At 36.7% G+C, this 24009-nt stretch overlaps 1 protein-coding gene across 2 annotated transcripts in view; it reads right to left on the bottom strand.

The window, feature by feature from the left end:
* GALNT2 (polypeptide N-acetylgalactosaminyltransferase 2) overlaps positions 1 to 24009 on the bottom strand; it is a 96181-nt gene that overhangs the window by 12702 nt on the left and 59470 nt on the right. For both annotated transcript variants that reach the window (XM_031613729.2, XM_090135448.1), the window contains exons 4-11: positions 23463 to 23561; positions 22818 to 22885; positions 21928 to 21993; positions 18698 to 18819; positions 12755 to 12842; positions 8994 to 9081; positions 7780 to 7883; positions 2173 to 2299 (exon numbers count right to left, since the gene is read on the bottom strand). In XM_031613729.2, the coding sequence (XP_031469589.1) occupies positions 2173 to 2299; positions 7780 to 7883; positions 8994 to 9081; positions 12755 to 12842; positions 18698 to 18819; positions 21928 to 21993; positions 22818 to 22885; positions 23463 to 23561 (762 nt within the window). The remainder of the gene's footprint in view (positions 1 to 2172; positions 2300 to 7779; positions 7884 to 8993; positions 9082 to 12754; positions 12843 to 18697; positions 18820 to 21927; positions 21994 to 22817; positions 22886 to 23462; positions 23562 to 24009) is intronic.

Genomic DNA, 24009 nt, shown 5'->3' with positions numbered 1-24009 from the left:
AGGAAGCTTACCCAGAGCACTCCAGAACAAATTACATACAGTCAAGGGACAGATGATTGTATAAGCTAATGAGTCCCAACTGCAAAAGCAGCAATTCCACGCACTAAGTTTTTTTGGCACCATGGCTCCATACATTCGATAATGTCTGCACCATGAGGGTATTCCATTACCTTACCTTAGGTTTCACATTCTCTCATTGCTAAAAATACTTTTTTTTTTTTTAAAGGGAATTTTGTTATATTAGTTTGACACACAAGGCAGCTGACTGAGAAAGAAACAACCTTCAACTAAAAAGCAAGGTTGACAAGTTGCTGTAAAGTGATATATAAGTTTTCTAGGTCAATTCAAAAATAATTCCAATGAAACAAAGAACTCTAATGGCATTTCAGAATTTGAGACAGCTGGGCAGTCAAGGACAATGGCAATAAACCACTTGCAGAGAAAGATAGATCTGGACAGGGATGCAAGTGTCCAAGATTAAAGTTTGCAGGCTTTACTTGTCCTCATCATTCAAGTCCAGGTGGTATCTCTTTTTAAAGTCATTTCGAACACAAATAACATGTAAACAAAATGCATCAAAAATAATCTGTCATGGTAGCTGTCAGGAAATGTGAGTGATTAAATCACAGTGGTGATTTGACTTAATAGCAACAAAATCCAAAAGCTGTCATCCCAATATAAATGCAGAATCTTCAACCACTGTAAATGACACATTTATGATGCATGCTCTAATCTTGCATATGCAAAGCCTTTTCTTGCTCTTCAGATGAGTTATGGAGAAGTTCAGGTTGCGTGTTAGGGAAAGGTTCTTCACCAGAGGATGGCTGATCCCTACAGCAGGCTCCCCAGGGCTGCAGTCACAGTCCCAAGCCTGCTGGAGTTCAAGAAGCATTTGATTGATGCTCAGAAATATAGTTTGAGTTTTGGGTGGTGTTATGTGGAGCCAGAAGTTGGGACTCAATGATCCTTGTGGGTCCCTTCCAGCTTGGGATATTCTAGGATTCTATATTAGTATAGAGATGTAATGTCTAAAGAGAGAGGGTACTTCATTATTAGTTTTTGTTTACCCACAAATACTAGTCATTTTTACTGTAGCATATAGAATTCAAATAATAGGGTACCAAGAAAATCCCTGCTGTGACTACTGGAAGAAACAAAGACAGTGACTTTATTTTATCGGACTACTAAACTGATTAGCGTGGTGTTTCTGGCATAATCTATGTGGAAGAAAATTTATACCTCTAAGATGGTTCCTCACGCTCAGGTGAAACACTATTGCAAATATATTGGTAGCTTGGAACATTCTTATGGACTTGAACACATCTGCACTCTGTGCTGTGGCTCCATATTCTTCAAGGATAAATAAACGAAATGATTTAAATTTGAAGCTCTTAACTCATAGAACCTTTAGCTCCAACTTTGCTTCTTCAGACCTTGGAGAGTATGAAATCCAGTTCTCTAAACCAAAACGCTTCAAAAGCTGGAACTGACAGAGCCTTAGTCAAAATCCCTGTCATACACCACTCAGTGCCTTAACCCATATGACTTAGAACACTATGAACATGAACCCAGACTTGCTGTTCTCATTCTACAGAAAAAAAAAAAGATGAAACATCTCCACATTCCAGCTGCTGCATACATTAAACCAACAGTAAAATTAACACATATGCTAATCTATGCTCTTACTAATGCAATTTCTTAAGTTTACACAAAAAGCATTTTAATCACATCACGAGAAAAGAAGATACAGTGAAGAATTAAGCATCCCACAGCCTGGTACAAATGCCAGAATCAGCCTACATGATCACTTGTACATCTCATACTGATTCTGTAATAACAAACAGCAAATAAAGCTAACCTATAGCAAATTCCTAACCTACTGTATTCTGGGTCATAGAGAATGACAGTATCGTTCCTAAAAAATGAAGATGTATGGGACTGTTCTGAAAATAAAGGTTTCTTTAAAACCAAATAAACAAATTTCTCAAAATTGGCTATTTCTTTTTTTTTCCAGACTCATCCCTAATGGAGATATTTTGCCTTAAGCTTATTCTCCTCAGTCATCAGCTTCTTCTAAAGAAAAGATCCCTAAAATTAAATTACTGCCACCTGCTGATCATTTGAAGAAATTCAAAACATCACTATATAGCTGAAGATCATCTTAAGAGTTACCTTGCAAATACGGTACCACTCCCACCAGGAAACGTGTACGGATGTTGCTTGCGGAATACGTGACCCACTCTGCTGCAAGGGATGATTTCTAGGCTCCCACCACATTGCCAAACTCGGAATGAGATCTCTGCAGTGAAAACATAAAAGACCAACATCACAAAATACATCACAAAATACTGTAATTTTGTACGATTGTTTTTAAACAAAGAAACCGGTAATTGCTGAGAAGATCAATAAGATGGATTTCTGAGAAAATCTAGGATAAAACTAAGGCATATTCTTGTTTATTATTATCCAAACTCAGAAGAAACAACTGTACTAATTTGGAAGCAAAACTGCATGCCTTCTCTCCTCTGAACAGTATTCTCCAAACTTAGAAATGATGCTGAAATTTGCCAGAATAAGTTAGGTTTGTGTGTTCTATTGCTGTGCTTTATCTAAATGGTAAATAACAATAGATTCATTTAGCATAAAATAACTATCTAACCTATAATTTTAAAAATCAGCTGAAGATTAAATAGAATGTCAAACAAATTCAGTGCACGATAAACAACAGATTCGAGCTGCTGGCTCAAAGTACTGGCAGTATAAGAAGTTATGCCAAGCCATATTTGAAGATAGAGTAGAGTAGCAACTTATATAAAACAAAGGCAATGGACACTACTTTTGTAAATCAAGCAAGCAAGCTAACTATGGTAGTGAAGACAAGGCCTAGAAATATATTTCATATTTCTCATCCTAGACCTCTGACAGCAGAAGTCACCTAGTACTGACAGAGAACTTGTCTTCATTCATTTGAAGCAAGCACAAGGGTGCTTGCAGTAGCAGTGTTCCAACTTTGATATCTTTCCCCCTTTTAGTCTAGTAGCTGCAACAGGTTACCATCTCCTACCCTTAGTCTATTCATAATCATTTAGTATCTTTCCACAGATTTAAAAAAAAAAACAAAAACACAAATAGTAAGCAGCTGTAATGCAAAGTCACATTCTTCTTTTAAAACTAAGTGCTATTCTTCCTCCAGAAGCCCTCCTCTCACATGTATAAATCAAAAGTTTTATTTCAAATAAACTTCATCATTTCAAAACCTCAAGTAGGAAAACCTAAAGGTTAGCAAGCATGTCCTCTCGATCATAGAATACTTAGAGTTGGAAGGGACCTCTAAGGGCCATCCAGTCCAACTCCCCTGCAATGAACAGGGACATGCACAGCTACATCAGGTTGCCCAAGGCCTGATCCAGGCTTGCCTTGAAAGTCCCCAGGGACAGAGCATCCATCAATTCTCTAGGCAACCTGTTCCAGTGCCTCACTGTAAAAGACTTTTTCTTTATACCCAAACAAAATCTGCTCTCCTTTAGCTTGAAACCATTTCTCCTTGTTCTATCACCATGGACCCTTCTTTCCTGTAGCTCCCTTCTGACTGGTCTGACCAGAGGAAAAATAAGTGCTGTCATTTCAAACTAAGACAATGCAACTTAACTGCTTTTCTTCTGAATGATCTTTGCTTTTTACAAGAATTCTTTCTAATTTTACCTCAGTAAAAATTTCTATTGAATCAAGGCCAGTTAGTCATATTCATAAAATCTAGATAATCAACACATCCAATCTGCAGACAGTCAGTCTTCCAAAAAATACTAATGACAATAACATTATCTCTGGCAGTAACTTATGGCCTTGATTTTATAGTTAAATTAACATGGGATAGGCAAATGACTTTAAAAAGCAACTGAACATGGCATTCTCACCACACATTTTTCACAGCACTGACTTTATTCTTATCTCTTATTTTGTGCTAAGAACAGCAAAAATTGGGAATTACAATAAATGACTGTTCAGTGTTTCTATTAAGCTAGCAAAAAAAGTGCTTTTCTGTAGTGCTTTTATTAAAATGATGAATTTTGAACGCTTCATCCAAAACATCAATACCATGTTCATTCATGATCTGGATGATGGGGTAGAGTGCATCCTCAAATTTGCAGATGACATGAAACTGGAGTGAGTGTCTGATTCAGAGGGACCTTGACAGGCTGGAAATTTATGCTGATAAGAATCTCACAAAGTTCAAGAAGGACAAGCGCAGAGTCCCACGTCTGGGCAGGAGCAACCCCAAGTACCAGCACATGCTGGGGGCCGCCCAGATGGAAAGCAGCTCTGTAGAAAAGGACCTGGGGGTTCTGGTGCATATCAAGTTGAATACAAGGCAGGGGCATGCCCTTGCTTCTAGCAAGGCTAATTGGTATTCTGGGCTTGCTTGGGCAAACTATCACCACCAGTTCAAGAGTTGTGACCTGTCTTCTCTATTCAAGACTGGTGATACTGCATCTGGAATATTGTGAAGAGTTCTGGGCCAGCCAGTAGAAGAGACACAGATGAAGCTGCAAAAATCTAATGTAGGGATGAAGGGACTGGAGCATCTCTCTTATGAGGAAAGCCTGCAAGAGCTGGCACCGTTCAGTTTGGAGAAAAGAAAGTTCATGTGGGGATCTTATCAATGTCTGTAAATGCCTGAAGGGAGCCTGCAAAGAGGATAGAGCCATGCTCCTTTCAGAGGTGCTCTGTGCCAAGACAGGAAGCAATGGGCATAAACTGGAACACAAGAAATTCCAGCTAAACTTCAGGAAAAATTTCTTCACCATACAGGTGATGGAGCACTGGAATAGGTTGCCCAGAGAGGTCTACGAGAAATATCCCTCCTTGGATTTCTTCAAACAATGATAGGACACAATTCTGTGCAACAGGTGGCCCTGCTTGAACAGTGTGGGTTGGACCAGATCACCTCCGTAAGCTCCTGTCAAACTCAAACATTCTGTTATTCCGTGATCTACTGAATGTACATAGGTGCTGAAAAACTATTTCAGAAGTAATTTAGAAATATCTTGCATACCAACTCCTTTCATTATTCATAGCTTCCTCTACTCTGTACATTAAGTTAATGCTTTGTTATTTGATTAGTTCTCCCTTCATAAATGCCCAGGCCTGTACACCTACATATATACTTTCAGACACCTTAGGCTCTGAAGAATATCAAAGAGATGAAAAAGAGCTGTGGGAAATACAGCAAAAGGGCCTGCAAATAGGGAGGGGCAGACTAATACTTACATCACCATGGCTTCTAAAGTCTACATGGATTTTAAGTTAAAAGGAACATAAAGCAATTAAAATGTAAGGTGTTAGGCTGTCCTTGTTTTGTTCTTAGGATGCTATTTTTCATCATACTCAGTGGGAAAATAAATTTTACTATTTTAACAGTTTCAGAAGACAATTTTTTTTTAAAAAGGCACAAATAGTATGTCATGCACTTCCTTTCACTGCATAATATTACCTTCAATACAGCTCTTGCAGCACATCTCTATTTTAGAAGGTGAAGTCTTACTTGCTCTCTGATTTCAGCAAAACCAGAAAGAAAAAGCTAGATTTTCAAATTTAATCCAGACCTTTTAATGATCTATCCATTTCTCTTATATACTCTAATCTCTCTATGCTTATCAAAAAAGCACTGCAAAAACTCTCAGAATTAGAGTCTATGAATTCAAAAAGCCTGGACAAACCTTGATCCATGTTTCATACAGCAAACATGAGACTGATACTGTGTTATCAGTCATATCTGGCAACAGTGTGAAAATACACCTGTTCTTCACAGCAAGAACAGTCACTTGGCTAATACAGGATTTAGACTATGCAAAATACTGCAAGCTCATACACCTATTATATGAGTATAGTTGAACCTGTACTAAAGTGAAGAAAATCTCACATCTGCCCTGTACATGCTTGCAAGAAAATGTAAATTTAAATGAAGTATAAATACGTTTAGAAGTATTTTACAAGTCCATCTAGCAGATTATTTGCATGTAACATCAACTGACTGATTGAGAGATACGCCTGAGAATAAAGAGGCTGTACAAATATGCATATTGAACTGCACATCACAGATTTCCACTATCTGCTGCATGTCATCTATTGGCAATTAAATCAAATGCCATGCAATTTTTATTCATTTTCAGTGAACCTGGCAGCTATGAACAAATAATTAGCTGTCTGCTCTGGTAGACCTTGCATTTTCAGGGAGCAGAGAAGATGCACCCCAAAGGCTCCATCTCCCTTCCCTCCTACTGCGGAGAAGAGAAAACTGAAAGCAACAGAAGAAACAAAGAGCTTTTTGCATGCCAACTTTTTACCTTGAGTAATGAGCTGTTGCTTGTGCCCTTTATTACTACAAAATCCTCAATTATGAAAGCATACGAGCAGTTGCTAAGTTTTCAGAAAAAAAATCTGAGTGACTCAAGTACATGCTTACAGCTAATCAGATATTTAAGTGCTCTAGTGTCAGAAGAGGTTCTCAGAGGATAAAAGCATTGCTGTAGTAAGTTTATTCAATGACTTTCCAGAACATTTTAAAACATGAGAAACAACGACAATGTTCAAATTAATACAATTTAGCCACATGTAGCCAAATAGTGAGGAGAATAAAATCCAACAGAGAAAGTAATTGAGCACTGCACAGAAAAGTCAGAGGAGATGGTAAGGATGTTTATTCCAGCATTCCAGTTCCTTATGTGAGTGTTAAGCAAGTGGTTACAGTGTCTCTGTATTTAGAGATGTACTGGATAAAACAGACGTTTTCTTGTAGGCCACATATGCTTAATGCAGGTATTTCAGTAGCTGAAAACACTTATGAATTTTTAGGAGTTCAAGGTATTTCAGGATTTCACAGCTAGAACAGCAATAGAGGGCATTTTAGTCCTCAGAATTGGTCCTAAACACACTATTTAGAATGTTTGAGATGACCTCTACCTTGAAAAAGTAAATTAATGACATCCGGTAACTCATGAGCAAATGCAGAGTTCTGCTCCACCCAAATATTTCTTTAACTGGAAATACACTTGTCTTAGCTGAGGGATAATGCTGTAAAGCAGAGAGCCAAATGCCAAATCTAAACAAAAGGTGAAAGTAATGGCTAAAGTGCAAGTTCTTGGTCCCTCCTCCTTCTTCCTCAAATTCCACTCAAACATCTGAAAATAAGGAATTCCAATAAAAATGACTTCCCAAGCATAATTATCTTGTTGAGCTAAAATAGGGGTATAAAATAAAAACCCTAAGTTTAAAAGATTAATGATAGAAAGATATTTTTTGGTCAGCTGTTTTGATCAATTGCTTCAAATGTATGTAAGAACATTAAACTCATGAACTCCCATGCTCTGATTTTTGTCATTAAATTTCACCAGCATTTTAAAAACTTGCCTTAAATTGTCAGCATTTAAACATCGTATTTTAATCAATAACATTAGAGGAGGATATAGCTTTCAATTAAAGTATCATTTTTGAAAAGAACTTCCTATCTGCATCCTTAGTTCATTTCATTTTACCTGCCAACTTATTTAACTGCACAGTAAGCAAATAGTTCTGCTTTCTCATACGTCGTATAAAATTGCTACCATGTTTTAATTCTTACACTGAAACCTTCTGGATTTTGCCAATAACGCACCTGAAGTTTTGATTGCTCTTTAATCCTCTTTGCATGAAACCATGAGGATCATGAAACCATGACAGTAAGAGCAAAGCTGAAACTTGCTTTTCTTTGAAAACTGATATGAATTTACATTATGCACTTACCTAAGTTTTCTCCACCCCAAACATCCATCATCATGTCATACTTCCCCAGTTCTTCAAAATAGGATTTGTCCATCACAAATAACCCACCAGCTATCATGGGTGTCCTAAACAGACAAGAAAAATTAAATTAAATACTTACAGAACCATGAACTGGGAGGTAACTGATTTGCATCTCAAGGTTAACATCTCCTTGAAAAAAGCTGCAATTTTTTCAAAGGCAACTAAGTTTACATCCATCACGTCAAAGCTTGTCTGCACAATATCATGCAACATTTCTATGGCGTGCATTATAATCACCATTGCCTCAGAAGCTGAATTTCCAAACCTCCACTTGGTTCCCAAGTCCCTTATTTAAAAACTGGGAACTTGTGCCCGCAGTAAAACATTAAAGCTTTGTTGTTGTATTTTTAGCTATCAAAACATATAAAACATCAAATTTTAACATAAACATTACTTTTTTTTTTTAAGGTTAAACAATCTACAGGAGAACTTCAAAATTGGGTAGGGTTTTTTTTTTTTTTTTTTTTTTTTTTTGCATGCTTTTTCTAAACACTATTTCTGAGAGTATCAAGGCTGCACAAACATGAATGAAGTTACCATATTCCTGAAAGCTAAGGTTCATTTCTAGACTGATAAAATGAGTTTTAGCTTTGTTTAGTCACAAGCTACTTGGTCCTGGATCCATTTCTGTTTTAAATATGTCAAATCTAACTGTAAATATACAGTTGCTACACTTCAATGCATGTAATTTACAGTAAAATATGAAATGCTACAGATAGGAAAAAAAGCCTAAATGAAATTCCCTTAAGCAAAAAACAGAAAGGATGCAAATTCTGTACTGCTTTGCTTATTATAAACTCTAATCTTGAAAAATGGGGTCTGTCTGCCCTAATTGTCTCCATTTGAATTTTCTGAACTGGTAATATCAGTTTTAGTTTCTGAGATGGTGACGTGCACAAAAGTAAGTCTCACACTCCTGAGCTAAAAAACAGAACAGTATTTGTGGTAAACTTTGCTTCAAGCTATACTCTCATCATGTCCTAAAGCAATATTACACTCTGCCTGTTTTATTATGCATTTAAATCAGATAAACCAACCAATGCTAATCTATTTGTACTGAAGATCTCTGATGGGAACAGAGTTCCATCAATACATTTTTTTAATTAAAAAAAAAGCATCTTCTTTCAAATGGAGAATGAGTGATATAGACATACTTTATGGGAGCAACTGGGTTTCCTTGCCGCGCTCTTCTTTGCTCTGGTGTCATGTAATCCCATTTGAATACCAGGTTCCAATCAAAGCCTTTAAGAAGAAAACAGAGTAGGATTTTAGGACTGTGGTCATTATTCATGTTGTAGCAACGTAATATCAAACAAAATCACTGGGAAGGAAGTTTAAACTTGCACAGTCTTCTTGGTAGAAAACAAATGAGGAGGAGTTGAACAGGACAGCAAAAAAGTAATCTAAATGATATTGGTTTTTCTTGTTGATATCTATTACACAATGTAAGAAACCCAGTCAATAGATGACAAAGCATAAGCCATAAATACATGAAATAATGGATTCAAGTGTAAGTCAGATTGAACATTATGTGAAAATCTTCATTCCTTTACAATTGCTCTTAATAGTTCTTACTGTACTGTCGCATCTCAGCTGTTATCATATGATCATGCTTAGGCTTACAGAAACTTTATACGGCACTCACTGCTCTTCTCTATCAGCGTTGGTTCTCTACTACAAAGGTTACAGCAGGTTATTTAGCCCTCACTTCTCACTGACATCCATATAACTGCATCCTTTCCTACTGCATGCTTCTACATGCATCATTTTTAAAATTCAGATCAGTGCGACAGAGACAAAAAGCTTAACCATCTTCTGTACACGTACATACGTGTGACTGCATGCACACAAGAGATTGGTTCTTTTGTGAGTTAAGTACAGAAACACAAAGATCACCAGAAAAGGCAAGGCCAATGAGTTACTTACAGCAGCTTTCTACCTGACATTTTGAACTACCGTCCTTTAGCCACCAATACAAAAAAAAAACCACCAGAGCAGGTGCAAGATAAACATCCTACAGGAAACACTAACTGGTTTTGAGCTATGTTACGCCTCTAGGTATGAACCTGTATGGAAAAAGCTCCATGAGCTGTACAGTGATCTCCCAGTACGCCTAGTGAACCAGCCTTACAAAGACTGTGGGCTGCCAAAAGCATTTAGATCCTATGAGGTCATGTAATAAACGATTTCCAGATTTCTGTTGCGCAGATGTCAATAGTTTTCTTTCTTCAGTATGAAGATAAAGCAATTACTTTCTGGGGAAAGTGGGGAAAAAAAAATTAAGCTAAACAGGCAACAGACTGTTTGTCTGGATCTGTAAATGTGCATGGCACAGATTGATGTGGAGAGCTAAAATGAAAATTGCTTAGTTTTCAACTCCCAAGATATGAACAGTTTTTGCAACATGCATGGCAACCCTTCCTCTACAGGTTTGAGCTGTAAAACTGTACAGTGTTACACCGTAAAAAAGGAAAGAACATCTAAATATCAAAAACTCCAAGTTTCAAAGCACTAAAATGGCTACTACTGATAGCAGTGCAAAGCCTCCAGGATGAGAATTAAAACCAACTCCAATATTTCCATGCAGTTAAAAAAAATCTCATTTCATCATACATCCCCAGCAAAATTACTTGCATCTGGGAAGAACTGAAAAACTCTACTGTTCCCCAGCACAAGTGGTAGAGATAGAGTTACGTACATCACAGTGAACACAAGGGGTCTCTTTTGGAACACAGCACTGCATTGCAAACTCAAAACAAGTGTATAAATTGTCTACTCATAAAAAACTATTCTTCTGTCTCCATTTTCACTGGGTCTGGGAAAAAACTGCACTCAGTGAGATAGTATCAGTAACTTTGTAAAAGGAATCTTTTTAAACACAAGTGCTACACAGTATGAAATTCTATCACGTGTAAACTTCATAACAGGCATAACCTAAGTTATTAGATCTCCGTTAACTACAATTTATTCCAGTAATTAAAATGCTACTCAGAGTGTAAATAGTTTTGTAAGCCTCCTTCCTTCCAAAAAAAAAAAAAAATTGTAATATGAAGTGCACGGACTTAATAGTGGCCAGCCATTGGAATTATTTCAGTTCTATCCACTTTTAAGTTTGTAGCATTTGCTAGATTGCTCGTCTTGGGTGATTAAGTCTTGCAGAACAGAGCAGGCACAAATGCTGTCCCAGCTGCCTCAACCCTCCACAATTCAGCCACACAGACACTATATCTAAGGTTGAAAGCATGGTTTGATTTCCATGTTTAGACTTGGCCTCAATGAAAGTGTCCTGCGATGCCAAATGCTGGAGTGCCCCTAACGTGCTAATCTGTCCTTAGGGATCTGAATGAGAATATATTATTCACATTTGAACATACCACCAAATAGCATTTAGACATTGCTATGTGAAAAATGTCTATTGTTAAAAGGCAGCTTCTCACTTTGCAGCCCAGAAGTACAGAGGCTCAACGCGCTTTAAAGAACCTATTGTGTATAAGAGAAAACGAGCACTAAAAGGAGAAAAAAAATGGGAAATATAGTTCATAGATGAAGCATGAAAAGCAGCAACAAGTAGAATGATCACTCAATCCTCTCCCAGTTCAGTTGGAAAGAATTAAAGAGCATGAACCCCACAGGAACCAATCTAAGGTTTCAATGAAAACTCCTCCTCCCACTGCAGACAACAATAAGAGCTACATAATGGTATAGAGATTTCCATAGTTGCTGCATAATGAATAGATTGGGCAAAAGCCTTAAGGTTTTAATAAAGCTAGCACACAGATAATAGCATAGTATTATAAATTAGCATACTGTGAATATATCCATGGCAGACATTCTTTCAGAACGCTAATTAAAAGGATACAGAAACTTCTACCTCAAGATCATGACTGGAACTTGAAGCACATGCAGCATTATGCAAATATTACTTTAGTTGACTGGAACAAACACTTGGTGGCCAGTTATGGTCTAGGATTTCACATACAGAAGGAGCTTAAAACTGCTTTCTCCTACCCCACTCGAGAGAGCCCATTCAAAATAAGCTGAAACACTGTGGAAACAGTACCACATAATTTCAATATTGTGGCTTATCTTACATCTGTTCTACAGACAGCACAGTTTCTAGGATTGTGGGAACAATTATTGTGGAGCAGTTATGGGACAACTATTCTAAATGCTAGACACCTGCTACTAGTGAAATTAAATTTAAAAACTTAACAGATAAGGATTTTACTGCAAACTTGTCCTTCCTATTTTGGAAAGAAGGGAAAGAATCATTTTTGGAGGGTTTCACAAAGCTTTTTACTACTTGCTGTTAACAGTTTGCATTAACCAGACAACAAAACTGTAGCTTTTGTAAACTAATTTAACAGGAAATTTTCTAACAGTAAAGATATAAACACTACAAATTTCAAGGTTATGTTTTACTCTCTTCACAATTACAGACCATGGGTTAAAAAAAAACACCTTTTCTTTTTAAAAAACAAACACATTCCAGAGGTTTCTACTTTTTCGCAAGATATTAATTTTTAAGCAAACCAGCATCTTAAAAAAACCTCATAGGCACTGCATTGCTGATGGACTTCTGAACTAGAGAGCAAATAAATCGTCTTCTGTAAAAAGGGAATCATAAGCTCTGACCATAAGCTGCTTCTAACACTTAGCGCTGCAAACATTGGAGTGACTGGTAAAAAGCAGCATAAACTTCTAAGAATCGGTATAATAAAGACAAACTGTTGTAAAATACAATGCGACAAGGCCATTTAAAATCTAAGCCTGGAAACAGTTGATATATAGAAATTAAGCTAGATATGCAAAAGGGAAGAGCAGTGTGTTAACTGCCCATTCCACAGCTGCAGTGACCATGAGCTTTGACTTGTGATGCTTCTTATTTTATTTGTATTGCAGCAGAGGTACATACCGCCTTTTAAATCAGCTGATGCCCCCACGTACTGGAAGTTGTCCATATTAATTACATCAATAATAGGAGACACAACTCTGGTCTTGTCCTAAAATAAATATTAAAAAGTGATATTGAAATAACGAAGTCAACATGTAAAGATTCAGACAGGATGAGATGTTGCAGAGTTCAGCAGGATTTAATGAATACTGCTCCCCCAGCTTTTCCCCTGCTTCAGCTTCTGGTTCTGAGCAGCGTTGCTCACCACTGCTTCATTCAGAGAGCAGAAACCACACTATATAGCTAAGAATCCTCTTCATATTCCAGCCTACCTTATACGCAGGTAAACCTCTTCTGGCTTATCTGTGAAGAAGGCAGCAAACTTCTATTTCAAAAGGCAGACAGGCAAACAGCATTTTCATTCTTACTTTTCAAACCAGTGCAAAGAAGAGAACCATCTGGGTAATTCATATTTTCACAGCAAATTCCTAGCCCATATGGTACTGTGGTGTTATTACTATAATCTTTAAGGGACATTAAGGCCTTTCTACAATCAGAAAAGTCTTAGGTTAATAATAACTGATTTCACACTAGAAGAATCACACTTCACAATCAGATACAAAATTGGAAAAAAAAAGAAAAAATCCTCCTAAACTAATAAATACTATTAATCTCTGGCAGCCAAAATTCCAGTGGCATAGATTCTGCATTCCTCTGTCTGAACTTGGTCTCGTATACTATTCTGAGCAACATTAATTACCTTAGCTCATGTGTTTGTCAAAATAGCTTTTAAGTTAAAAAAAAATCTTTCCAGTAACTCCACACGCATTATCCTTTGGGATCATAAGACATCTGCACTCTAAAAGAGAATCATCTAATATTAGAAATGCAGTATCATGGTTAAACCAGCTCTTCTCCATGAGGTAACTCTTGAGGCAAAAAAAAAAAAAAAGAAAAAAGAAAAGAAAAAGATACATTTACAAACTAAAGTATAACTTCTATAGTAGTTTGATTAACAGGTAGCTTGCGTTCAAAGTAGAACTTTAAACACCATGATTTAGCAACAGAGCATAGGCAACTTCAGAACAGTAGAATACCAACTTTATGATTATAAAAATGCTTTAAAAAACAGGATATTTCGGTAACTATCTTACAAAGAAACTGTTCTTATGGTTAAAAACAATACTAACCTAAATGTTTCCACTGTAAGAACCTATTTGTAAAGTATGGCTCCAAACAACAATGCATATATTCTAAACAGGTTCAACAGTGCATCCTCATTGCTACTGCAGTATTACACAGAACAGGCTGGTACTAAACTAGCAGGAGAATATAGTGTGAGCTTGTAACAGGAGGCCTGAAAGCAATTCTTTTAGACAAATGCTTTCGTTGGTCCAAAAAGGACATTAAAAACACCCATTTTCATTTACTGAATCTTAATTACTCAATCTGTTCAGATTTTAGTAAGCCTAAATTAAATAGTTGACATACACTACATCATTCTACATAAGTAAACAAAAAGTCACTTTCCCCCATATTAGCCAGAAGGAAAATCTGAGTTGTGTCTCCAGCCAAAACCTGAAGACTGAGCTAAAAGCTGACAACTTGTTACTGCTTCTACATTCCTTTTAAGTAGAACTTGAGCTACACCACGTGAGTCTTTATGAAGGATATAATGCAAGATGTGATCACGTCTTTCACTAGCTATTATCTTTGGCCTAAACCAAATTAGAAACACAAATAAAAGACTATCCTGTCCTATTCTGCTATCGATTACATCTTCAGCTCACGTTTCTCTTAGCTGTAGACCCAAGTCTACATGTTCATAATGCAAGGTTTTACTAGCAGTGCTTCACTTGGAAGGCAATTATGATTGACTGCATCTGAACTGCCATACACCACAGATTTCTGTTGTACCTTCCTACAACACTAAAACACTTCAGGTGTACACATTGTTTTAGATATCTATATGCAGTGTCAAAACTAGAAAACTCCCTTATTTAAGGGCTGATGTCTTCTAAAGGTACCCAGCCTACCCAGTATTCACAGAACATCCATCAGCATGAAACAGAAACGAATACGAAATTTCCCTTTCTTTCTTGTTCCTTCCTCAACTGAAACTGAGGTGGCTTATACGTATCTGTGCCCATCTAGAAAAATCTCCTCCAGCAAAAATCTGTGTTTTCTCAAATATACTTGATACAGCTAAACATGGTGGTAAAAACTGCCTATCGTCTGTCACATTAAGGAGAGCTTCAGTGAGGCTTCAGTTTATCTCCACTACATCCCCACAGTGCTGAACAAGCAGGCAGCACAGTCTCCACACATTCAGGATTTCCTCAGGTCATTGCTGTCGGTCTGATTAATTCTGTCAATATCAGTGCAATGGCAAACTAGCACCATTTGCAACACTTAATGTGTTACTTAGGCAACTTTGTTATTTCTCTGACACACAAATACCTAGGCTGATATACAGCTGCCACTTTCTCAGCCTTGGAAACAAGCTGCCCCCTCCATGCTTCAAAATAATACCTTTGTTCAGCAGCAAAGCAGACACAATACTTGCACGTCCCTAAGGTGACACTTCGCAAGGCACTACAGAATTGTTGGTGTAGAGACTGCTAAAAAACAGCCAGTGGCTTTCTAGGGCAGAAAGAGTTCAAAACCATTCACTTAAAATACTAGAATCTTTCTCTTCTTAAGTTATCCTCAAACACAATAGAAAAAAAAAATCATTACAGTAGAAACTTGACATGTGTTTTGGAAAAAATAAAAGCAAAAACAAACTCTTTTTCGTGTCATTTTGTTCTGAAGGTTTCATGCCATAACACATAATGGAATACACAATTGGGAAACCTAGTGCTTTCTGATGATGCCAATGGAAAGAAATAGCCTGTGAACACTGCAGGTCTCTAGTGACTGGAGTTTTGTAGCAGACTTTCATTTCAATATTTCATAAGGAGGTGACACACATGCTCTAGAGAGTTAGATTACTACTACTACTCGTTTTTCTCATAAACAATTGGAAATTATCCTCAATATTCTGCATGCATTGTTTTTCCCCCAATCTAGTATCCAAAAATCTCAAAGCACTTCAAAGATTAAACTTCACAACACTCTTAACAGAAAATACAAATATTTTCCTTTCAGCAATGCAGCAGTTGGAAGTTCACTCAAGGTCGCAGAATCTAAGAGATATGAGAAAAGAATCCATATATCATTTCTTAATCCTAATTCTTTCTTCCTTTAGGATGTTTTGCGTAAAAATATTATCAAAAGTGATAGACAATTTATAGTTATGCTATGAAAACAGATGAGTTCAGTTCTGCACCAGAACCCTCCAATTTCTATTTTTCTCGGTCAGCATACTGTAAGAATAGAACAATGTCATTAGAAATAGGAAATGAAAAAAGCCAAGTAGAAAAATGTTCATGAAATACACCAATGTGTTCAAGACTGTGTGTTTTATCTCCCCTAATACCCACGCACACCTAGAATATACAAAAGCTAGTCTTGTGCAATTAGGCAGGAAATGTCTCTGCAGCTGGGAGCAAAGTGGAGGAAGGCAAACCAGCTGCAGTTTGAACAGATATCTGTCCATTCTGAGTGCTAAAATTTTCACTATGTATTTATGTTTTTGTTGCTTTAGGCCTTTGCTCAAATTGCAGAAGGAAATTCCTAGCAGTATCAATCCCTCCAGGAATGGCAAGCAAGTATGGACAATGAACAAGGACATTCTAACTAGGAAACTAGTTCAAGAAGTAAGTACTGGGATGTATCATTATTCAATTGAAGAGATCTCAGTGCCTCAGGTGACCACATAAGAAGTCAAACACACAGCACATCAAATAGCATATTTCAGAATGGGTTTCAGACGGACTGTTTCTGGCAAATCTACATTTTTATATTGTAAAATGCTTAACAAAACTCCTAAAACTCACACAGAATTAAATGCCAAGAGGACAATTCTGAAATTGAAAAGGTAATTTTTCTGCCACAAACACAGAACAGATTCAGCAGAGCATCAGAGAACCCTGCATTAATGTTTAGTAGTCCTGACATGAAAATCCTCCTTGACCTCAAAGTTAGGTAAGGAGTTCATATCTATTCAGCTTCTTGTCACCAAGACCATTAAGAAAATGCTGCTGATAAATATCAAGTAACATACCATCTGTACTGTGAGCAAAACTAATCCATTTAAAATAATAAAGAACTATCATAGGCTATGTGCAAGCACTATACATTCACTCATGTTTGCAACAAGCAGAAAGCTTAGAAGTACCTTTAACAAACTTCATACCTGCTGGTTGGGAAACTTCCCAGGTAAAAGCAAACTGGAATTCCATATAATTTATTTAACAGTAGATCAAGAATGGCTCACGATTAGTGTTTTTCACCATGACAATTGTGAGGAGCAACTTTTGAAAGATCTAATCATTCTTTTGCCTCTAAAATTGACTGGTACAAAAAAAAAAAAAAAAACCAAAAACATGCACCAATTTCTCCTATCAAGTATACCACACAATCTCATGTCTTTACTAATCTGGCAGCAACTGAATAGGTTTTATATTCTGTTATGATGAACACTTTCACATCCCAGATTGTTTCAGAAAAATAAATAAGTATGTCAAAAGGAAAAAGAAAAAGAAAAAAAAAGGGGGCCTTTTCGCAAGGCTTTTACTGCTTGCCCCCTTTTTTTTCTTTTTCCTTTTTTATTGACTAAAACTACCACTGTCCTCTAGTTTCTCAAAAAGGTGGATGGCTCAAACAAATTACACTTGAAAACACTTCCTGTATTCTAGAGTCAAAAAATGCTTTAGCAGAAAGCATTTTCCACTTCCTTTTGAAATGTATTTAATGCCTTCAAGTTTATTCTCCTGATTAAAAATTACATAGGAACTACCTTTCTAAGTCTGCAACACTACATTGGTAAAAAATAATAATTGCAAAGCGTTATGCTGCTCATGTTCAAGGCTCTGTGGGCTCCAAATACTTTTAAAACGTTCAGGTTTAAACTGATTATAGTTATTTCTCCTCTAAGATAGAATTTCAAATGCTGATGTGCCTTAGACAATTTACAGTATTTTGGAATACACAATAAAACACTGCAGGACCAAAAAGAGTAAGAGAAGTTCCGAGTTGACAGTGACGACTGGTTTTCTTCCTGGCATACTGAGAAAATGACTTCATCCTCCCACTCTCTTTTGGAGGAAACGCAAAGGAAAGCACATGGAGATAAGCAAGAAACTGGGCACTAACAACACAGAGTAAAACCATTGTGACCAGGAGTTCTTTGAAGGAAAGATTTTCCAGACTAACATATGTTAAATTAAAATGTGAGTTCACCTGAAAGAAAATGCAATTATGGAAATAGCTCTGTTGTTTTGAACACTCCCTCACTCCGTGATTACACTTGATTCACTGTCTACTTCAACTGAGTTCCTCCAAAGCACAGAAAAAATGTGTAACTCTCAGTCCTGTCACTAGCTTTTCTGGGACACAGGCAAAACATCATTTTCACAGAAGCTGAGAGCCCACGGTCCCTGTTAATTTCCATGAGAATTTTGGTTTCACAGCTCAACCTCTCTCCAATTATCACACTGAATGTTAACGAGGCATAAATATTCAGGGTAAACTGAATTACATTGAGATGATATTGGTTAGCGGGAACAATGTTTTGCTCTAAAGATTACTGAGGAGGTCCCTAAAGAACCAAAGAAGCATATATTTGAATTACTTTTGAAGGTAATAATAAATATTCACATTTTATGATCCTATGTTCACAGATTAAATGAACAAAAAGTGAGTTTTAATCACAGAATACTCTGATCATCTCCATCATCTCACTTCAGAGAAAAAGCTTCTTTAGAAAAATGCATAAAATTAATGGAGTATAAACCAGATGGCTTTAAAATTTAAAAGCTACTCCTTCCGGAAATTACTTTAGAAGAACTCTTTACTAACCTCAGCTACTCTTTCCAAAAGTGGCTCCAGCCAGTGTTCATTGCATTCACAGTGACTATCCAGGAAAGTAAGTACTTTTGCCTGAGCTGCATCTGCCCCTCTGACCCGGGAGCGCATCAAGCCTGAAAAGGGAAAAAAAAAAAACAACAAAAAACAGTTGAAGGAGGTTCTGGAAGATAACCATCAACAGCAGCAAGACAAATTATTGCATTTCAAGATAGTAATGAATTTAATTACTTAAGACATAAACACACGAGTTTCATTTAAAAAAGAAAAGATGCCTGTTAACAATTCATAATAAAAAAGCCTACATCTTTAACTACTGCACCCAATTTTACAGGTTCTAATCTTATTTAAACAGAAGAATTGAAGTGCCTTAAAAAATAAAAAAAAAAAGCAGTACACAAGTACAGCTGGGTCTGTGATACAGCAGATGTCATTAATGGTGATAAATGTTACTTAAGATCAATACAGAAAGCAATTTTTTATTTTTATTTTTTTTGTCAAATATCCACAATAGGATATAGCACCATTTTAGTAGCACAACTGAAGGATTAGTGCTGAGAGAATGAAGAAGCCCTACCTCTATGACCATATAGTGGAACTGAAGATCCTACCCATCTTCCTGCACTCCCTCCACTCCCCTATTTTAGAAGCTCTCAGGTACAGTCTGTCCATTCTTCTGTCTACTTCTTCCAGAAATAACCACACTTTGTTAATCTGTGTTTGAGAGCCTCTCTCCTTATCCCTTTCAACCACCTCTTTTCTACATTTTTTGTAATTCTCTTCTGCTTGTTGTTGTCGTCTTATGTTTATGTTCTGTTGTTTGTTTGGGTGGTTTTTTGGGGGGAGGTGAGTCATTGCTGTTAGCACTTTTTTTTAAATTGTTGCTTACCTTGAAAAGACTTCTTTAACAGAAAACTTCTGGTAAGAAATCAAAAGATTTTTCTCTTCTCAACACCTCATTTATTCAGATCCCTTCACTGATTTGCCCTGTTCCTTTCTTGCTTTCTCACTTATTATTTGATCATCGAATGACCTCACCATTCTTCCAAGTCCCTTGTAACATCTACATGCATACCCTAGAACAACCCACTGTGTTCTTCAGTCAGAAGAAAGTGAGCTTGCTCTCTCCCCTTAGCAAATTTTCTACCTGTTTTTCTCTGTACTCTTCAAAATTAATTGATTTCACTTACATTGTTTTCTTAATTAAAACAGTTCTTTAAGAACAAAACAAAACAAACAACTGAACAACGAGACACTACCAACCACTTCTTTTCATCCTCTTTATGCAATAAACTTGCAAAATACCACTGCCAAAAAGAACAAAAGCTTAAGAGTAAATAGCTATAGAACTAGCTTGCTCTGTCCAACATTCAGCAACTAAACAGCTTCATGAAGATTCTTATGCTCTCTTATCATAAGAGTACTTCGGTACTGCAGATACACTCTGTGGTGATGCTCTGTGTCACTGCTTTCTACTTTACCTGTTGTAAATTTGCAGCTAATCAGATATACTTAGGTTCCCTCCTCAGCCCAACCCTAGCACTTTTCCATGCAGTTACCTCACAAACCATTCCCCAAGCATATTGTTAATGTTTGTTCTACTTCTGCAGTTCCTCCTTCCAGAGTTTCTTATTTCTAACTTCTGTTTTCATAGAATCCAATGTCTGGCTCTACTTCAAAGAATGTGGAAGTAACCATTTGGGTCATCGAGTCCTCTACAATCACATGGAGCAGTAGAACAGGAAGAGTCCAGAAAGTTCCCCTGGCCATTCTGTCATACCAGACTCTCCAAGACATATAGCAAACTGGTCCCACATATGAATCCTAAATCTACCATCACATACTTCTGAAAGGAAAGCAGTCAGTGGCATCCCCGCCTGAGATACCAGTGTAAGTCTTCATATGAAAACAATGAGCAAACTTAGCATTAAGCTCCGTCACAACAATGCAGCAATCAAATGAAATCTGAAAATATTTTCATTATAGAAAATTATCTGGCTGCATAAACACATATCTAGGAAAAACTTCCTAACCAGTAAAGTAGCTTTCTGCCTAATAACTTCATTCCAGTCTCATAAAAACACCAAGTAAATTGGCACTGCACCTTCAATTTGAAAGCAGTTCTTTTCTGACAGTGAGATTTGTCAAATCATATCATTTTCAGATATACTAGTGCTTATTTTGAAGTATGAATGAAAACTCTGTATGTACTGTACAAAATATTTATAGTACAGGAAAAAAAAATCAAAGGGTTATTTCAGTCACTTTTTCCATTACTGCTATCACAACCTTCAAATGTTGCATTGGTTAGAAAGACAAGATCAGCTCTCTCAGAACTCTGAAACCATGGAAAGTCATAAAAAGCCTGCTTTCCTAACAAGCCTTTATTTACAAGCATAGTTCAAACAAATGCTTAAATACTAAGAATCCCCAGCAAGTCATTACTTTAATTATGGGATAACACAGGTTTTGTGCATGCGACTTCCAGATTCTGGCGATCTAATGATTCTAGCTGCTCCCCAGTCTGTCAGCCTGGAAGATACAGTGCTATAAAAACAAACAGCACGTATCTCCGAACTCAGTCAGCTATTTCAACTGTCAGCTCCTAGTTACTATTTCAAACAGCTGTAGAATAACAGTTGCCTCTAATACTTTAAGCTACACAGCCACGAAGCTGTGACTGAAGGGCTCAGTGATATGAGGCCGTAATGTGCAAAGCAACAAAAAGGAAAAAGATGCAAGAAAAGCTGGCATACATGGTCCCGGTCCTCCTGGCTGCTTAAACTCACGTTTGCCAAACAGTCTGACAGGCTGTCCATCAACTGAATCCTTAAAACCACCTCTCATAAGGGAACCAGCAGAAGAGAGATATTTTTAAGCTGGATTTTTGCAGACTTGCATACAACTTACAGTGAGACCTTGCATACAGTTGGAGCAGCTTAACAGAGGATTCAGTGGAGTGAGAAAAACAAGGGACTGAGGATGAGAGGCAATGTATCAAGCTGTCACGTGTGCAACTGCACACAACAATAGCAAGTTAATTAGAATTACTATTTTTAATCACACAAATACAACAGCTTTTATTCCTTCCACTTGTAAGGTGATTTACGAAATGAAAAATCCGCCCTTCCAATACAGAATGTTCCCTCAAAAGACTTGATGTAGATTAGCAGATAAGGCAACCGAATGGAATTTTTATCTTCCTTTTCCCACATCAAGCCTACCTTCTCGGCGATCATTTCGAAGAACTCGCACTTTTTCAATTTTTCCCAACAGAGCACCATCATCCGCTTAAAAATAATAATAAAGTAATCAAAAACAGTCTCGTTTACCACAAGTATGTTTTTCATCAAAAACAGAACAAAAACTTCATAGTGGAAAGCAATCATGGTTACAAATAATTAAGAATCATGCTTAAAAAATGCCTGTTTGTTTCTCCAGAAACACAGAAAAGTGATCAGGGTAAGAAATTATCACCATCATTATATTATTTAAAACTAATTTCATTTTACACTCGAAATATTTTTAATCAATCGTGCTCTTTTTGCTTGCCTTGAGTAGTTTCTACATTTCATTAAGAAAAAAAAGATTAAAACTTGTGTCTTCTTTGCTTACAGGAAAGCTTTTCAGCAACATTAAGATTTAAACTAACCTGAAGTATCAATCAGCATTGCAAAGGTAGACACTGAATTCCATTAAAGTGTTACTCAGAGGTTCAAATTAACATTATGATATCGTAAAAGTTTTAAAATCTTGATTTTCTTTATTCACTAAGAGTTTTCAAAAACTGGTGGAGAGCAGCAGCACTACAAAGAAGTATTTTGTACAAGTGCCATGGGTTTTATTTTTGCATCATAATGTACTAAGGGAAGGCTGTTTTCAACTCTAAACTCTGCTTCTTCCGCTAACAGGAAGTAATAAGATATATCTGAAGATTTTAGAATTCTTCATGCTTCCAAAATGACAAACACAAAAGAATTAAGAGCTGGTTTAGAACCAGACTTTACAAATTCCCATTCACATGACTAACTCCCAACTGAGTCACCTACTTTCATTTATGGAAAGTCTCAGCAAAATAAACAAAATAACGTTTGGACACTATAAAAGTACTTACGATCATTACTGTAGTCATCCACTAGTATGATTTCCTTAATAAGATGTGATGGGCTTTTTTTAAGGACACTGAAACAGACAAAAAAGCATTCAATAAAAAGCAGTTTCCATTTCCCATAAGCAGTGCTTTTAATGACATTATTTGTTAAACTACAGTTTAATCTAGTCCAGGATCCTATCTTTCTACAACAGCTATCGGCTTAATTCAGAAAAGAGTTTGTGAAAAAAAGAGCACACAGTTGTTCTTCCCTCAGATTTCCAGCCTCCAGAAATGAGGGAATTAGATAATTTGGAAAATGGAAGCTTTGCAGATATCCTCAGATAAAGTCGCCCCTGAAAATCCATCTTCCACATATTCTTCTTGAAAACATTTATACAACCAATCTCAAGATATCTTCTTGCAACTAATTTAAAACTTTCACATGTTTGTAGTTAAGGGAAGCATTTTTGTTTGTTTAAGATCACTATTTCAGGATGTAAGATCTGGAGGCATCCAGCTTTATCCTTTGTAAATGGTACAGAAAAGCATAATGGATGATGGATTTGCTACTTCTCTTTACCAAAAGCTATTCTGGCACAAGCAAAGTGCTTTTTGTGGGGAAAAAATAAAATAAAATAAAAACCAAGGACTGTCTCCCAGGCATACCTGACAACAGTTCGAAGTAAAGCAGACCTTGCCTCATTATGAAAGGTGATCACCACACTAGTGGCTGGCAAATCTATCCGCCATTGTTTCCGTTGACACCTGAAAGACAAAATATCCATTTCAATCTAATATTTACATTATAGTCTTAACAAACAGTCTTCATCGAAAAGCAGTTATCTACTAAACTGTGTACACACTGTATCCCTAGAAAGAATGATGTATCTTGTTTTCAAATGAGATGATTTATAATCAGCTCCTCTTTTACCACTCTTGGTACTCGTCTTTGTATACAACAGACTGAGCTAGGGTCAGATTTGGATAGACAAATGTCACTGTACTACAATCACTGTAGTTTACTGTACATACCTTTCATGCAACTGAGTATGAAACCAGAGTTCTATTTCACTTTAAGACCACTTATTAAGTCTAAGTAAATGAGCACATTAATAAAAAAGCAGAGGTTCATATGTCTCCTTTAGAAAAGCACTCATCCGCTTTCCCTTTTATTTTTAATACTGCATCCTAGTCTTGCTTGTACATGTAACTT

This window comes from Phasianus colchicus, chromosome 2, assembly GCF_987193195.1.
Source record: "Phasianus colchicus chromosome 2, bPhaCol1.hap1.1, whole genome shotgun sequence".
Taxonomy (NCBI): Eukaryota; Metazoa; Chordata; class Aves; order Galliformes; family Phasianidae; genus Phasianus; species Phasianus colchicus.
Note: the sequence above shows the minus strand (reverse complement) of the source record. Positions and strands in the feature narration are given on the sequence as shown.